Here is a 16,990-nt window from a genome sequence, read left to right on the forward strand (position 1 = left end):
TGTGTACATATGTGCACGTGGACACACATGCACACGTTACACGCACAAACACACAGTAGACACGAATAAGCACGTACACACATGGAAGTAGACGTATGCACACACACATATACACGTGCTTATACACACGCCCACATACACGTGGGCACATACACACACGTGCATGAACACACACATATGTAGACATGCGCGCACGTGCACACACACGCACAGATACCGTGGTGTCCTTTAAATATGACGACAAAGATGGGTTACGTTGTTGCAACATGCCCCGGGTGAGACCTAGACAGCGAGAGCCGGCACAGCTGCTGGAACAGCCCGGACCCGGACACGACCACGCCGCCTGCAGGCGAGGCTGCGGGGCCGCGGGAGCCCCGCTCGTGGCTGGGGGGTGGGGCACGATGGGACTGCCACTTCAGACGGAAGCTTGCTGGCTGACTATAGAACCAAACACGCCCTCGCCACAGGCTCCAGCGATCTTGGCACTTACCCGAAGGAGCTGAAGACATGTCCACGCAGAACCTGCACGTGGGTGTTTCCAGCAGCTTTATCCGTGACCGCCCACGCTTGGAAGTTACCAAGGTGTCCTCTGGCAGGTGAACGGGTAAATACCCTGTGGTGCCTCCAGACACTGGAGTATCGTTCGGTGTCAGTAGGAAATGAGCCGTCACGCCTCGAAAAGACTGGGGGAACCTTAAGTGCCTAAGTTTCACTTAGTGAAAGAAGCCAACCTGAAAAGGCTACGCACGGTGTGATTCCAACCACGTGACGCTCTGGAAAAGGCAAACTTATGGAGACAGTGAAAAACATCCGTGGTGGCCAGGGCGAGGGAGGAGGGACGGGTGAGCAGAGGGGGCACCGAGGACTTTCAGGGCAGTGAGCGTACCCGTGTGATCCTGGGCTGGTAGATCCACGTCGTTATACCTTTGCTCAAGCCCACAGAAGTGCAACCCCAAGGCTGAGCCCTAAGGTCAGCTGTGGCTTCCGTAGGATACTGACGTGTCCGCGTAGGTCCCTCAGTGGTAACACATGCACTATTTGATGGGATTGCTGGTAACGGGGAGGCTGTGTGTGCGTGGGGGCAGGAGGCTTGTGGGAAATCTGCGTACCTTCTTAGTTTTGCTGTGAACCCGACGCTGCTCTGAAAAATAGGTTTATTAACTGAAAAAATCCATTGGGGACAGTGTCTCTACCTCATCAGCATGGCTATAGTCTAGGAGCAAAGAGAATCCGTGGTCAGCTTTCAGACAATTCCAACAAATTATTAGCTAAAATTAATTCTAAAAGCACAAACAGTATTATGTATTATGTTATAGATAGTCTAAATATATGTTTCAAAGAAAGGTTTCAAGAAAACCTAATTAACATTTTTCTTAGAACATATTTACCACATTGTACACCACAAACCAAACGTAAAGAATGATGCCATTATACTTCAGAAGGGAAATAATTTACTTGGAATGTTCCAAAATAGGTAGGAACTGTGTCCGTCTTCCTCTGTGCCGACCTGGGTGATGGGGTGTCTCCTGGGCGAGGTGGGCCTCAGGTGCCTCCCTGGAAGCAGGTTACCCTGTGCTGGTCACTCACACGGACCTGATTTCTCTGCCTCCGGCTCTGCCACTGACCCTCCCCACATTCCAGCCCTGCTTTTCTCATCTTTAAAATGTTGGGTTGGACCACCTTAAGGCTCCTTCCATTCCCTGTTTTCAAGATATTTCCGTGTGAAAAGTGAAATGAAAGTTCCAGGTACACTCTGCAGAGTTCTCACGTTTCTCCCCTCGTCCTCACAACGCACCACCCACTGCCCTGGGATTCTTTGCACAAAACAAAGTCAAAGAGCAGGGACACTTATCGTCTGTGTTCCAGCTGAGCAGACCGTCCGTCTTGCACGGGGTGGCGGTGGGGAGGAGACCCTCCCTTGGAGACAGCTGTCCCCGGATCCCTCTTGGCAGCTGGGTTAATCCCAGGGGCTCTCAGATGGCGGGGCAGCGCCCCGGGGCCCGGCGCGTGGAGGAGGCCGAAGGTTGGAATCGTCGCGTGGCCGTCGTCCTGCCCCGTCCACCTGCTCCCCGTGCCGCCCGGCAGGTGGCCCCCTGCATCCTCTGTGCTTCGCAGAGGCCCCCAGAAACCCAGGAGCTGATGCAATACTTCAGATGATTTTCTGCTGCTCTCGCGGGGCTTTCTTGAGCACACGTGTAATATCCGACCAGCAATTACTGATCAGCCTGGCGCTGGGCGAATGTGCGTCTGCTAATTAAGCTGGTTGCATCTGAAAGGCTCTCTGCAGCTACATGCGGCAATGAAACTGTTGTGAACAACGGGAGCGCCTTCCCCTGCGCCTGGCCTGGGTTGCAGGTGCCGCCCCGTGTGAGGCCCCGGGCCCTGAAGTAGCCTTTTGTCCCCGAGGCGGTGATTTGAATGTTTGAACCCCCCACAGGAAGCTTGGCTCAAAGTGAACAATTCGCCCGAATAAGGACTAATTAGGGGCTAAATTAATTAGAAGGTGCAGTTTGAAAAGATGTTGTTGAGCAGAGTCTGTCATTTCAGACAGATGGGACAGAGCGGGATAAATGGGTCCCCATTAATATCTCACTGCTCCTGGAGCCCCCGTTCTTCACTGCATTCTCGGGAGGCCCCCCGCAAGCCAGCCCCGCCGGGGCTCCGTGGCCCCCACCGCCAGCACCTCCTGCAGACCAGTACTTACGTTCCTGAGTGTCCTGATCCTCATCTGGAAAACCGGCCCTGAATGCTCTTGACTTCTTGGTCACTGGACAGTCAGAAGCAGAGCTTCACATCAAAAGTGTGAACGTCTCAGGTGGAAAATGACGAAAAGGCAGGGGTTGGGGAGGGAGGGCTGGAAAATAGCCTAAAACCCGAAGCTGCACTGGACTCAACCTCTGCATCTGTGGTTTTCGTGATGCCCTGCTTTTTATTTGAACAAATGTTACTTTCCAAGTGCTGCTGATCCTGGCAGCTCTTCGGGGCCTCACCGCGGGAACGGCCAGGGCTGTCTGGCTATCTGTCGTCTCCCTCTCACCTGCTCTTTCTTCTCTCCCTCCCCTTTGTCACAGATGGAGTGTTTGGACGGTGTCAGGAGTTTCCGGCGATAGACATGCACCGCTATGAAGTGTCGCCAGGGGTCCTGCAGCACCTGACAGCCACCCTGCAGAGGCTGTCCCGCACAGGTACGCGGGCCTGGGCCCCCTCCACGTCCTGGCGCGTGGGCTGGCGGCCGCTACGGCCCCAAGTGCTCAGCAGACGTGCTGCTGCTTCTGAAAGACCCTCGGCCTCTTAGGTAGTGAGGAGTTAGCAGAAGGCGAGTCACCGGTGTGCGATGGGCGGGGGGCTGGCGGCCTGGGCTCCTCCTGGTCCGAGGCTGTCCTGGCGGCCGTGGCCGGTGCCGCGGGTCAGTGAGGGTGGAGGGGTGGCCGCACGCGTGTGTCACTACGAAATGGCCGCGCCGTCAAAACGCCGCCCCTAGTGTCCGAGCCTAGCCGCCTGGCTCCTCCGTGGCACACGGTCACGTGTGCAGTCGTGACGGAGGCCAGGAGCGGGCCGGAGAGGATGAGCTCTGAGGGTCTGCGCCGTGATTCACCAACCGTGGCTCCCCAGGCTCGTGTACGCCGCAGACCCCCCGAGCGCAGGCGTCTCACCGGCAGAAGTGGGACCGTGGCAGCATCCTGCCCACAGTGTCCTCAGTGTCCCCATGTCCCCCGCATGAGTCCCGTGAGAGGAAAGGTGATCAGGGCCCCTGAGCCCCAGCTGACCCCGAGGGCGGGAGCGCTGACAGGTGATGGTGGCCTGGCTGGGGATGACCGCTCCTGCCGGCGGGGAGCAGGTGCCGTGCCCTTTTGCTCCAGCAGAGAAGCCACGTGGTGACGGCGGCAGGGGTCGGGCCCCACGTGGGTGCCTGCGGGGAGCTCACAGCCGTCCGCCGGGACCCGCGCGGCCGTCTGCAGACGGGTGCTGGCGGGGGGAGGAGGGGGTCGTCAGGCTTCCTTGGTGGAAGGAATGGGATGTTGCTTTGGCTCTATGATCTTGTGAGTGGAAGTTGTGGCGTGTGGCACGCGTAAGTGAAGGCACGTGGAGCGCCTTTGCCGCCGTGATAGCCCTCCCTCCACAGGTCGGGGGACCGGGGCGGCGATTCTGGCAGCCGCCGAGGGGGTGCCTTGCAGAGCCGGGGACTGTCCACAGGACGGGTTTGATCACCTGCCCCGTGAGCCCCCGTGTGCCTGGTGGACCCCTGTGATGTTTTGGGGGTTCTGGTATGAGTGTCGTTGAGAGCCAGGGTCCAGTGGTCACTGGAGAGTCTGCTGATGTCCTTTTCCTCAGGGCACAGCTGCCCTGGTGCGAGGCCGCAGGTCCCTCTGGAGGCTGGGAAAGATGAACAGGATGAGCATTCGGCTTGTGTAGCCGTCTTTCCTCCGGGGGGCCTGCCTCCCACGCCCCCGCCCCGTCAGTCAAGGGGCTCTGGCCTGTGAGATGGAATTTCCGAGTGTGCAGACTGGAGGAGGACTGTGACTGTCTTGGTGATTCGGCAGATGTAGAACGTTCCTGCGGTGCAGACCCCGGGATGCTGGTGGAAGGCCCATCTCGTCCAGCCAGCAGCTAGCCGATGCCGAGGTCCCCATGGGCCACTCTCCTCTGTTCAGCGCTCTGTGGTGGCCACACCCCCTGCTCTTTGGCACTAAGTGCCCCCCCTCGGCCCCTGCCTCCCAAGGCCTCGTCACCCTGGTGCACTTGGGTCCAGATGGATGGAAGCCACTCCCTGTGAGCTCCGGACACACGGGGGTGTCACCACGCACCCTTCAAGGATGCTGGGACCCATCAACATCTTTCTCTGCCCTCTGGACCCTCCTGGGTCACTGGCAGGTCTACTGTGCTGATCTCTCTAAGCCTTTGGACACGTGCCTCTGTGACGGAGCGAGGGAGCTCTGGTGTTTCCACTTCACTTCATGTAGACCTTGTGTCCCTACTTATGTCAGCCAGCGGGGGAGCCTGCTGGAGCCGCTGGCCGGGGAACCTGTGCACAGGGGCCCCTAGCGATAGACGCGGCCTGGTCCAGTTTCTGTTCATCCCGCCCTGACCTCGCATCCCGAAGGTCCATCCCCACGTGGGTTTCTGTTGCTACGCATCGGCAACATACGCAGTGCTGCCGCGTCTTCGAGGCCGTGCCTCCCCCTTGGGCCTGCGGGACTGCCGTCCGGATGCGGGTCGAGAGGCACGGAGAGGCAGAGGGTCAACAGGGCCGACGAGGCCGCCCCCCGGGGGCACTGCAGGTTCTCAGGAGAGGAAGGGGTGCTTCTGCCGGCGGGGCGGGTGTGCGGGATCCGTGTCCCGGCTTGGTCACCATGTGCCCCCTGCCCCCATCCCGGTCCCAGCGCCCGGTCCGAGCGCTGCGCCCAAAGGCTGTGAAGCTGGGGTCCAGTGCGCTTCGCGGCTCAGTCACACGGGGTCAGACTGTGAGTTCATTTCGGAGGGAGTTTGAGACATACAGAGAGCACTTCATGGAGGAGGCAAAACACAGAGGAAAATACGGTTTTACATGAATAGATTTCGTTGTTTCAAGCAGTTTCAGATTTACAGAAAGGCTGAGCAGGAGTAGAGAGTTTGCACGTACCTGCCTCGCACCCCCGAGAAGGTTTTCTCCGTTATCCCTCTGTTATCCACAACTGCCTGGCGTCAGTGTTGACCCATCGTTACCAACGGACATGCGCAGCGTGCACGAGGGTGACCTTTCTGCTTAGTGCACTCTGCAGGTGTTGCCAGACGTGCACGGTGGTGCAGCCGCCAGCGTGTGACTGCGTAGAGTAGTTTCACCGCCCTAACCACGCCTCTCCACCCCCCGTCCCGCCAATCCTTGGCAGCCGCTCATCCTTTAACTGCCTCTTCCAGAACGTCCTACGGCTGGGGTCACACAGTCGGTAACCTTTTCAGATTGGCTTCTCTCACTTAGCAACATCCTTGGCGTTTCTTCCATGACTTTTTATGGCTTGGTAGCGCGTTTCTTTTTGGCGCTGGATAACAGTCCACTGTCGGGATGGACCGGTGTGTTTGTCAGCTGGCCTCTGAACGACATCGTGGTTGCCCCCAAGTGCTGGCAGCTATGGGTAGAGCTGGTGTAAACGTCCGTGTGCAGGGTTTTGTGTGGACACGAGTTTTCGGCTCCTTCGGGCAAATACCAAGGAGGGTTATGGCTGGATCTTACGGTGAGGGCACGTTTAGTTTTGTCGTTAACTGCCTGCCTGTCTCCTGGCAGCGGGTGTGGCGGGGAGAGGAGCTAGTAAACCTCCGCGAGGTGCAATTTCTTCCTCTGGTGAACGGCGACGATCAAACACGGCTGCTGTGACGGTCCCGTGATGACATCAAGTAAAATATTTTAAACCATGTTATACATGTAAATATTTCCAAGTGTTAAATATTATTTATTTGATACTCTGTTTCCAGTGTACGTGGCTGTTGCACACACCATACCCACCAGTGGAATGACTGCCAGGCGTCCGCGGGGTTGGTTAGCTCCGTGCATCAGCTCACGTGCCGGGAAAGCAAGTATTTCCTGAGGGATGAGGGTACGTCCCCGCTCTTCCCTTAGAACAGTGGTGACGGCAGCGATGGCGCAGGTCACCTTGCCGACAGCCCGCAGGAGCCCGTCTGCAGGGTCCCCGCGACCACGGCGCGAGGGGACGGGCGGGGAGGACCGTCCGGGCCTGGAGCCGCCTCCGCGTCCTCCCTGAGCCTGACTCGGCCCCTCCCCGGGACACCCGTCCCGTCCCCGGGACGCCGGGGCCCCTCCCGGGACACCCCGTGTTTAAGTTAACCCCCACCGGCGGGCCTGAGCGGGTGGCGCTCCCACGGAAGCTGGAGGCGTTCTGTGGGGCCTGGGGGCCTGGTTGGGGGTGGCGTCTTGGCTTCTGCTGCGGTGGCTGTTTGCTGCCGGGCCGCCAGAGGGCACGTCCGAGGGACCGGGCAGGCCCAGGCGGTGCCCCCGGTCAGTGGGTGGCTGGCGGCGCCGCCCTTCCTCCGTCTTGGCGGCCGCGGAGGACTCGCCCTGGTAAGCCGGCAGGGGTAGGCGTGACGTATGGTTTCCTAGGCGAGGTTGAAGAAAGCATCACGGGGACGTCGGTGCTGTCCTGAACTTCACGTTCCAGCACTTTCTGAACGTGATGCTGTGTTCCACCCCAGGCCCCTCCCCGGCTAACGCTGCCGCCTCCCCCGCCTCTCCCCGCCAGGGCTGGTGGCTGGGACCCCTCCTCTGCCTCTCCCCGCCCCCACCCCCGCACCGGCCAGCACGCTGGAGGTGGCGGCCCCGGGCCGTAGGGGTAGACCCCCCTCCAAACTGCCCGTGGTCCGTGGGTGTGAGGGTCCGTCTCTGGAGGTCAGGTCTGCAGCTCTCCAGCAGTGTCGTGACGGTTCTTGGGGAAACTCATCCAACTGGAGAGTCCGGCGCCTGGGAGTCCGGGCTGCTCTTCGTAAAGGGGGTGGGTGGCGTCCCGTTTCCACCCTCTCGCGCGGGAGACGGCAGGATCCAACCTCCCTGCCATGTGGCGGCCCCTGCGCCGTGGCTGAGGCAGAGGCGCGCGCGTGCCCACGGCTCGGCCGCCACGAGGCCCCTCCTCAGAGATGCGGGGCTGCTCTCAGGACAGACGGCGGCTCGCACGGCCTCGCGCTTGAAGAAGGAAGGGAAGACGGGGTTTAATTGTGCAGCTTTCTGTTTCGACATAAATACATACATCAAGGGACACAAGACTTGCACTTTTTATTTACTATTCTTGTCTCCCGCAGGCAGCGTCGTTTCCCGGGAGGACACATTGTTCTCTCATGTATTAAATTTTTTAAAAGTACATTTCACGTCTTCTGACAAGCCCATGTAAATGTCACTCATTGGCACGTAATTTGCTGTCATAAAAACAACTATGGATGTATTTCCTGCAGGAATCTCCTGATGTGTTGAACTGTATGACAAAAGCAAAAAACAAAAACAAAAATTAAAAATCTAACACAATGTCATATTTCCTTAGAAAAGAATGAGGAGAAATCCCCCAGTGATACGGAACAGAACGCAGGAGAGCCACGCGGGCTGAGAGGTGGCCAGACATGGGGGCGGCCGCCGTGTGGGCGCCTGCGGGCGGCTCCCGGCTGGTCCGTCGGGCGGAGCGTTGGTCCCGCTGGGCGGCTCCTTGGGCTCCAGTGACCGGCACTCCCTCACCTGTCGGCTCCTGTGGGGACACGTGCCCCGTGCCCTGGGAGACCGGGGCCACGCCATCTCGCTGGGGTCCAGTTGAGGCCACCGGCCCGCGCTCCGGGGGGTCCCGCTGTGGGGACGGGCCCCGGGCACAAAGTGGACACTGGCCTTCACAGGACTCCGTGACATCCAGCTGGACGGTCACGCCTGGCAGAAACACGGCCGAGGGCCCCAGGAGTGGACGGCAAGCGGAGGGGAGACGGAGGTGGTGAGGGTCCTCCACCTGGGGTGCTCTGACTTCTCCACGTCCAGGCCGATTCTGTGAAAGGCACTTCTGTGAACCAGGAACTTCCCAGGTAACAATGCGAGCTCCAGAGCTCGGGGTTAAACAGGCCCACGAGGCCGGCAGGCGGCGGTCCATGGGCTCAGGGGCACGGGGGGAGGCGAGGCGGGGGTCTGGTCCCGCCGGCCCCTCCCACGGGGAGCGCTGCAGCCTCGCGCAGCCTCAGGGGCGCGAAGGGGCATCGTCTCTGAACTGGAGTCTCTGTGAGGATCTCGGGGCCCAGCATCCTGCCTGGCCCGGGGCGGCACGCGCGGGCGGCGGAGGCGGACGCGGACTAGACGCCAGGCAGGGGGACGGGGGCAGTTTCTGCAGGCGGGGCGGGGGGCAGACCACCCAGGACGTGGCTGCTGGGGGGTCACCCTCCGTGTCAGAGCGGCTCCTGTCCGTGGGGGGCCTGCGGGTCTCTCGTAGTGGATTTGCTTACTTCGCACGTTTCATATAAATGGGTTCATACAGACGTGGCCTCTGCGTCTGGCTCTCTCTCCCTTGGCCTCATGTTTTCAAGCTGTGTTCATCCTGCAGCTTGTGTCACACGCTGGTCCTTCTGAAGGTGAATAACACCCTGCTGCCTGGATATACCGCATTTCGTTTATCCACTTCTCAGTTGGTGGACGTTTGAATTGTTCTGTTTCTGGCCATCATGCATAATATTGTCTTGGATACGCAGCACACGGTTTTGTAACAACATATGTTTTCGATTCTTTTGGGTACACCAGAGTGGAATGTGTGGGTCATGTGTAGTAACGTTATACTTGGTTATGGCCTAAAATACGGTCTCTCTCTGAGAACATTCCGTGTGCTTCTGAAAAGAATATGTATTTTGCTGTGTGTGTGATGTGTTCTAGAGTGTCTGCGGTCTGGCTGGTTCTCAGTGTTGTCCAAGTCCTCGGTTTTCGCGCTGATCTTTTCTTTAGCTGTTCTATCTACTATTGAAAGTGTAGTGTTGAAGCCTCCAACTGTTATTGTCTGTTCCTCCCTTTGATTCTGACAGCTTTTCTTTCTGCACGTTGGAGCTCAGTTGTTGGGTGCCTGTATATTTATAATTATTATACATTCTTGGTAGATTGACCCTTTGTCTCTAGCAACACCTTTTATCTTAAAGTTGATTGCATCTAATGTTAGTATAGACACTCCTATTCATTTTTTTTTTTTTTTTTTGGCTACATGGGCTCTTTGTTGCTGCGTGCAGGCTTTCTCTAGTTGTGGCCAGCGGGGGCTACGCTTCATTGCAGTGCACAGGCTTCTCATTGTGGTGGCTTCTCTTGTTGCGGAGCACAGGCTCTAGGTGCTCGGGCTTCAGTAGCTGCAGCACACAGGCCCTAGAACATGCGGGCTTCAGTAGTTGTGGTGCACGGCCCCAGTCCTCTAAGGCATCTTCCATCCTCGAGTTGGACTCCCTTTGTTATACAACTTCCCACTGACTATTTTACAGTTGGTAGTATATATATGTCTGTGCTACTCTCTCACTTCGTCTCAGTTTCCCCTTCATCCCCCCCCCCCTCCCATACCTCGAGTTCTCCAGTCCATTCTCTGTATCTGCATCCTTATTCTTGTCACTGAGTTCATCAGTACCATTTTTAGATTCCATATATGTTAGTTAGCATACAATATTTGTCCTTCTCTTTCTGACTTACTTCACTATGTATGACAGATTGTAGTTCTATCCACCTGATGACATATAGCTCCATCTCATCCCTTTTTATAGCTGAGTAATATTCCATTGTATATATATGCCACATCTTCTGTATCCATTCATTTGTTGATGGGCATTTAGGTTGCTTCCATGTCCTGGCTATTGTAAATAGTGCTGCAATAAACATTATGGTACAAGTTTCTTTTGGGATTATGGTTTTCTTTGGGTATATGCCCGGGAGTGGGATGACTGGATCATATGGTAGTTCTATTTGTAGTTTTTTAAGGAACCTCCAAATTGTTTTCCATAGTGGCTGTACCAACTTACAGTCCCACCAACAGTGCAGGAGAGTTCCCTTTTCTCCACACCCTCTCCAACATTTGTTGTTTCCAGACTTTGTGATGATGGCCATTCTGATTGGTGTGAGGTGATACCTCATTGTGGCTTTGACTTGCATTTCTCTGATGATTAGTGATGTTGAGCGTCTTTTCATGTGTTTGTTGGCCATCTGTATGTCTTCTTTGGAGAAATGTCTATTTAGGTCTTCTGCCCATTTGTGGATTGGGTTATTTGCTTTTTTGGTATTAAGCTTCATGAGCTGCTTGTATATTTTGGAGGTTAATCCTTTGTCTGTTGTTTCATAGGCAATTATTTTTTCCCATTCTGAGGGTTGCCTTTTAGTCTTGTTTATGTTTTCTTTTGCTGTGCAAAAGCTTTTAAGTTTCATGAGGTCCCATTCGTTTATTCTTGATTTTATTTCCCTGATTCTAGGAGGTGGGTCAAAGAGGATGTTGCTTTGATGTATGTCATAGAATGTTCTGCCTATGTTTTCCTCTAGGAGTTTTATAGTGTCTGGCCTTACATGTAGGTCTTTAATCCATTTGGAGTTTATTTGTGTGTATGGTGTTAGGAAGTGTTCTAATTTCATTCTTTGACATGTTGCTGTCCAATTTTCCCAGCACCACTTATTGAAGAGGCTGTCTTTTTTCCACTGTATTTTCTTGCCTCCTTTGTCAAAGATAAGCTGCCCATATGTGCTTGGGTTTATCTCTGAGTTCTCTATTCTGTTCCATTGATCTTCCTTTCTATTTTTGTGCCAGTACCATACTGTCTTGATCACTGTGGCCTTATAGTATAGTTTGAAGTCAGAAAGCCTGATTCCACCAACTCCATCTTTCCTTCTCAAGATTGCTTTGGCTATTTAGGGTCTTTTGCGTTTCCATACAAATCGTAAGATTTCTTGCTCTAGTTCTGTGAAAAATGCCATTGGTAATTTGATAGGGATTGTGTTGAATCTGTAAATTGCTTTGGGTAAGATAGTCATTTTCACAATATTGATTCTTCCAATCCAAGAACATGGTATGTCCCTCCATCTGTTTGTATCATCTTTGATTTCTTTCATCAGTGTCTTATAGTTTTCTGCATACAGGTCTTTTGCCTCCTTAGGCAGATTTATTCCTAGGTATTTTATTCTTTTTGTTGCAGTGGTAAATGGAAGAGTTTCCTTAATTTCTCTTTCTGCTCTTTCATTGTTAGTGTATAGGAATGCAAGAGCTTTCTGTGTATTAATTTTGTATGCTGCTACTTTACTAAATTCATCGATTAGTGCTAGCAGTTTTCTGGTAGCATCTTTAGGGTTTTCTATGTATAATATCATGTCATCTGCAAAGAGTGACAATTTTACTTCTTCTTTTCCAATTTGGATTCCTCTTATTTCCTTTTCTTCTCTGATTGCCGTGGCTAACACTTCCAAAATCATGTTGAATAATAATGGTGAGAGTGGGAACCCTTGTCTTGCTCCTGTCCTTAGAGGGAATGCTTTCAGTTTTTCACCATTTAGAACGATGTTGGCTGTTGGTTTGTCATATATGGCTTTTATTATGTTGAGGTAATTTCCTTCTATGTGCATTTTCTGGAGAGTTTTTATCATAAATGGGTGTTGAATTTTGTCAAAAGCTTTTTCTGCATCTGTTGAGATTATCATATGGTTTTAATCTTTCAATTTGTTAATATGGTGTATCACATTGATTGACTTGTGTATATTGAAGAATCCTTGCATCCCGGGGATAAACCCCACTTGACCATGGTGTATGATCTTTTTAATGTGCTGTTGGATTCTGTTAGCTAGTATTTTGTTGAAGATTTTTGCATCTATATTCATCAGTGATATTGGCCTGTAATTTTCTTTTTTTTGTGACATCTTTGCCTGGTTTTGGTATCAGGGTGATGGTGGCCTCATAGAATGAGTTTGGGCATGTTCCTCCTTCTGCGATATTTTGGAAGAGTTTGAGAAGGACAGGTGTTAGCTCTTCTCTAAATGTTTGATAGAATTTGCCTGTGAAGCCATCTGGCCCTGGGCTTTTGTTTGTTGGGAGATTTTTAATCAAAGTCTCAATTTCCATACTTGTGATTGGTCTGTTCATATGTTCTATTTCTTCCTGGTTCAGTCTTGAAAGGTTGTAGTTTTCTAAGAATTTATCCATTTCTTCCAGGTTATCCAATTTATTGGCATATAGTTGTTTGTAGTAGTCTCTCATGATCTTGTGTATTTCTGTGGTGTCTGTTGTTACTTCTGCTTTTTCATTTCTAATTCTGTTGATTTGCATCTTCTCCCTTTTTTTCCTGATAAGTTTAGCTAACGGTTTATCAATTTTGTTTATCTTCTCATAGAACCAGCTTTTAGTTTTATTGATCTTTGCTATTGTTTCCTTCATTTCTTTTTCATTTATTTCTGATCTGATCTTTATGATTTCTTTCCTTCTGCTCACTTTGGGGTTATTTTGTTCTTCTTTCTCAAGTTGTTTTAGGTGTAAGGTTAGGTTGTTTATTTGATATTTTTCTTGTTTCTTGATGTAGGACTGTATTGCTATAAACTTCCCTCTTAGGACTGCTTTTGCTGCGTCCCATAAGTTTTGGGTCATTGTGTTTTCATTGTCCTTTGTTTCTAGGTATTTTTTAATTTCCTCTTTGATTTCTTTAGTGATTTCTTGGTTGTTTAATAGCATATTGTTTAGTCTCCATGTGGTTGAATTTTTTACAGTTTTTTTCCTGTAATTGACATCTAGTCTCATGGCATTGTGGTCAGAGAAAATGCTTGATACGATTTCAATTTTTTTGAATTTACCAAGGCTTGATTTGTGACCCAAGATGGATCTATCCTGGAGAATGTTCCATGTGCACTTGAGAAGAAAGTGTATTCTGTAGTTTTTGGATGGAATGTCCTATAAATATCAATTAAGTTGACATGGTCTAATGTGTCATTTAAAGCTTGTGTATCCTTATTTATTTTCTGTTTGGATGATCTGTCCATTGATGTAAGTGGGGTGTTAAAGTCTCCTACTATTATTGTGTTACTGTCGATGTCCCCTTTTATGGCTGTTAGCATTTGCCTTATGTATTTAGGTGCTCCTATGTTGGGTGCATATTACAATTGTTACATGTTCTTCTTGGATGGATCCCTTGATCATTCTGTAGTGTCCTTCCTTGTCTCTTGTAATAGTCTTTAAAGTCTAATGTGTCTGATATGAGTATTGCTACTACTGCAGCTTTCTTTTGGCTTCCATTTGCATGGAGTATCTTTTTCCATCCCCTTACTTTCAGTCTATATGTATCCCTTGGTCTGAAGTGGGTTTCTTTTAGACAGCATATTTAAGGGTCTTGTTTTTGTACCCATTCAGCCAGTCTGTGTCTTTTGATTGGAGCATTTAATCCATTTACATTTAAGGTAATTATTGACATGTATGTTCCTTTTACCATTTTCTTAATTGTTTTGGGTTTGTTTTTGTAGGTCTTTTCATTCTCTTTTGTTCCCTGCTTAGAAAAGTTCCTTTAGCAATTGTTGTAAGGCTGGTTTGGTGGTGCTGAATTCTCTTAACTTTTGCTTGTCTGTAAAGCTTTTGATTTCTCCATCAAATCTGAATGAGATTCTTGCTGGGTAGAGTATTCTTGGCTGTAGGTTTTTCTCTCTCAGGACTATCAGTATATCCTGCCACTCCCTTCTGGCCTGCAGAGTTTCTGCAGAAAGATCAGCTGTTATGGGTTTTCCCTTTAATGTTATTTGTTGCTTTTCTCTTGCTGCTTTTAATATTTTTTCTGTGTGTTTAATTTTTGTTAGTTTGATTAATATGTGCCTTGGTGTATTTCTCCTTGGGTTTATTCTGTATGGGACTCTCTGTGCTTCTTGGACTTGATTAATTATTTCCTTTCCCCTGTTGGGGAAGTTTTCCACTATAACCTCTTCAAATATTTTCTCAGACCCTTTCTTTTATTCTTCTTCTTCTGAGATGCCTATGATTCGAGTGTTGGTGCACTTAATGTTGTCACCAAGGTCTCGGAGACTGTCTTCCATTCTTTTTATTCTTTTTTCTCTTTCCTGCTCTGTGGCATTTATTTCCCCCATTCTATCTTCCAACTCACTTATTCGTTCTTCTACCTCAGTTATTCTACTGTTTATAGCATCTAGAGTATTTTTAATTTCGTTTATTTTGTTATCTATTACTGTTTGTTTGCTCTTTAGTTCTTCTGATTCCTTATTAACTGTTTCTTCTATTTTCTGTATTTTGTTATCGAGATTTTGGATCATCTTTACTATCATGACTCTGAATTCTTTTTCAGGCAGTTTTCCTATTTCCTCTTCATTTATTTGGTCTTGTGTATTTTTACCTTGTTCCTTCATCTGTGACATATTTTTTTGTCATCTCATTTTCCCCCCACTTTGGATGGGCGGGATTGTGTTCCTGTCCCACTGGGTGTTTGGCCTGAGGTTTCAAGCACTGGAGTTTGTAGGCTGTTGAATATCGCTGGGTCTTGGTGTTAAGTTGAGAACCTCTGGGAGACCTCACGGTAAAGGATATTCCCTGGGAACTGGGTTTCCCTGTCAGTCCAATGTGTTGGACTCAGAGCTCCCACCTCAGGAGTGCAGGCCTGACACTGGGCTTGTGTATCAAGATCCCACAAGCCATGTGGAGCAGGGAAAATGAAAAAAGAAAAAAGGTAGGAGAACAGCAGAATAATAGCAAGATAAAAATACGATAATAGAAAACTAACAGATGTGTTAGAAAAAATGAAAAAAAAAGATAGAGCAACAACTGGAAGGTAAAATAACTGCAATATCCTAAGTGAGGAGGTGGGAAGAAAAAAGAAAAAGAAAAAAAAAAAAAGCCAGAAAAGACCTTGGCTGTGGGGATGGGGCTTAGACAAGGGTGGGGGTGGGGGGGGGAGGTTAGGCAGTGGGCAGGGCCTCCCCTTAGAGAAGGCCCTGGGGGCAGTGGGGAACGGGCCTTAGGCCCCATGAGGCAGAGGGGCCCAGGAATGCCTCTGGTCCTGGGAGCAAAGGACCGGGTCAAGGTACCCAGTGGGCTCCCTGGGCCCGAGTTGGTGGGAGAGATGCAAGCACCTCCCCTAGTCCTCCAGTCTCGGAGGGTCCCTCCCCCTTGGGCTCTGTTCTTTCCCACCCCCTCTCTCCTATTCCCCTAGGACTCTCACAGCTGCAGGGGGCCCTGAAAGGCAGGAGACCAGACTCTGACGCCCAACAGGCTTCCCAGGGCCAGCTGGGCTAGGGTAACGCCTGCCGCACTTCCCCAGATCTCCCAGTCTGGTAGGGTCCCTGTCTGCCTCTCTTCCTCTCCCCGGCCCCCCACTCTCCTAGGTTCTAAGCAGCTGGAGGGGGGCTGGAGAATGAAGGACCAGGCCTGGGAGCCCAGTCGGCCTCCCTGGCCAAGAGGGCAGGCGAAACGCCCTCCAGCCTCCCCCGTGCCCCGATCTCAAAGCCCACACCCCCTCCTGCCTGCCTCTCCACCTCCTCGCCCCTCCTCCCTCCTTCCCACCCCCCAGGACCCAGGCAGCCCGGAGGGGGCCTTGGAGGGTGGAGGACCCCGCCGGGGAACTCAGCAGGGCCCCAAGCCGGGGAGCTCAGCAGACCCCCTGGCCTCCTGGGTGGGAGAAACCCAGTCGCGGTTTCCCGGATCTCCCCAGCCCCCAGTGGTCCCTCCAGGCAGGATCCTCTCCCTCCCCCAGCCACCCCCCAGGGGCGCCGGTCCCGTCGGGCTTCCCCTTCCCCGCCCCCCTGACTTCCCCCAGGTCCTACCCGGGTGCTGCGGGGTTCCGGTCTGCTTGGGCCTCAGGTCCTCCGCCGGCCTCCGGTCACTGTTCTGTCTCCGCGCCTTCATCTCCGCGCCTTCATCTCCGTGCCTTCATCTCAGCACCTTCCCACGCCACCGTCTTGACTCCGCCCCCGCTAAGATTATTCGCTAACGACAAATAATTGTGTGGGATGAGTTGCTCCTCTCTTGCCACTTTCAGGATTCTCGGTCTAGCTTTTGCCAGTTTGATGCCGATGTGATACGCGTGCATCTCTGATTTTGCCTGCTTAGGATTTCTTAAGTTTACTGGTTGGGTGGACTCATAGTTTTCATCAAATTTGGGGAGTTTGGGTCATTTTTTCTTTAAATATCTTCTGCCCCGTCTCTCTTTCTTTTCCACCTGAGACTTCTGTTGTGTGTATGTTGGCATATTTGATGATGTCTCACAGGCTCTGTTCGTTTCTCGTCATTCTTTGTTTTTCTGTTCCTCAGACCGGTTGATCTCAGCTGACTATCCTCAAGATTACGACTCTTTCTCTGCCTGCTCAGATCTGCTGTTGAGCTCTTCTAGTGGACTTTTCATTTCAGTTATTATAATTTTTAACTGAAGAATTTCTGTTGTTTTATTAATGTTATTTTTACCTCTTTATTGGCATTTTCTATTTGATGACACATTGTTCTCATTCTCCCATGAGTTCTTTAGACATGGTGTCCTTTAGTTTTTGAACATATTTAAAATAGCTCATGCAAAG

The 16,990-nt window shown here is 51.5% G+C and overlaps 1 protein-coding gene across 1 annotated transcript in view; it reads left to right on the plus strand.

Annotated features, from left to right (window-relative positions):
* PTPRN2 (protein tyrosine phosphatase receptor type N2) overlaps nt 1–16,990 on the plus strand; it is a 641,085-nt gene that overhangs the window by 140,137 nt on the left and 483,958 nt on the right. Inside the window, 1 exon segment of the mRNA XM_057732470.1 lies at nt 3,072–3,185. Within this exon segment, the coding sequence (XP_057588453.1) occupies nt 3,072–3,185 (114 nt within the window).

This window comes from Hippopotamus amphibius, chromosome 4 (genome assembly GCF_030028045.1).
Source record: "Hippopotamus amphibius kiboko isolate mHipAmp2 chromosome 4, mHipAmp2.hap2, whole genome shotgun sequence".
NCBI lineage: Eukaryota > Metazoa > Chordata > Mammalia > Artiodactyla > Hippopotamidae > Hippopotamus > Hippopotamus amphibius.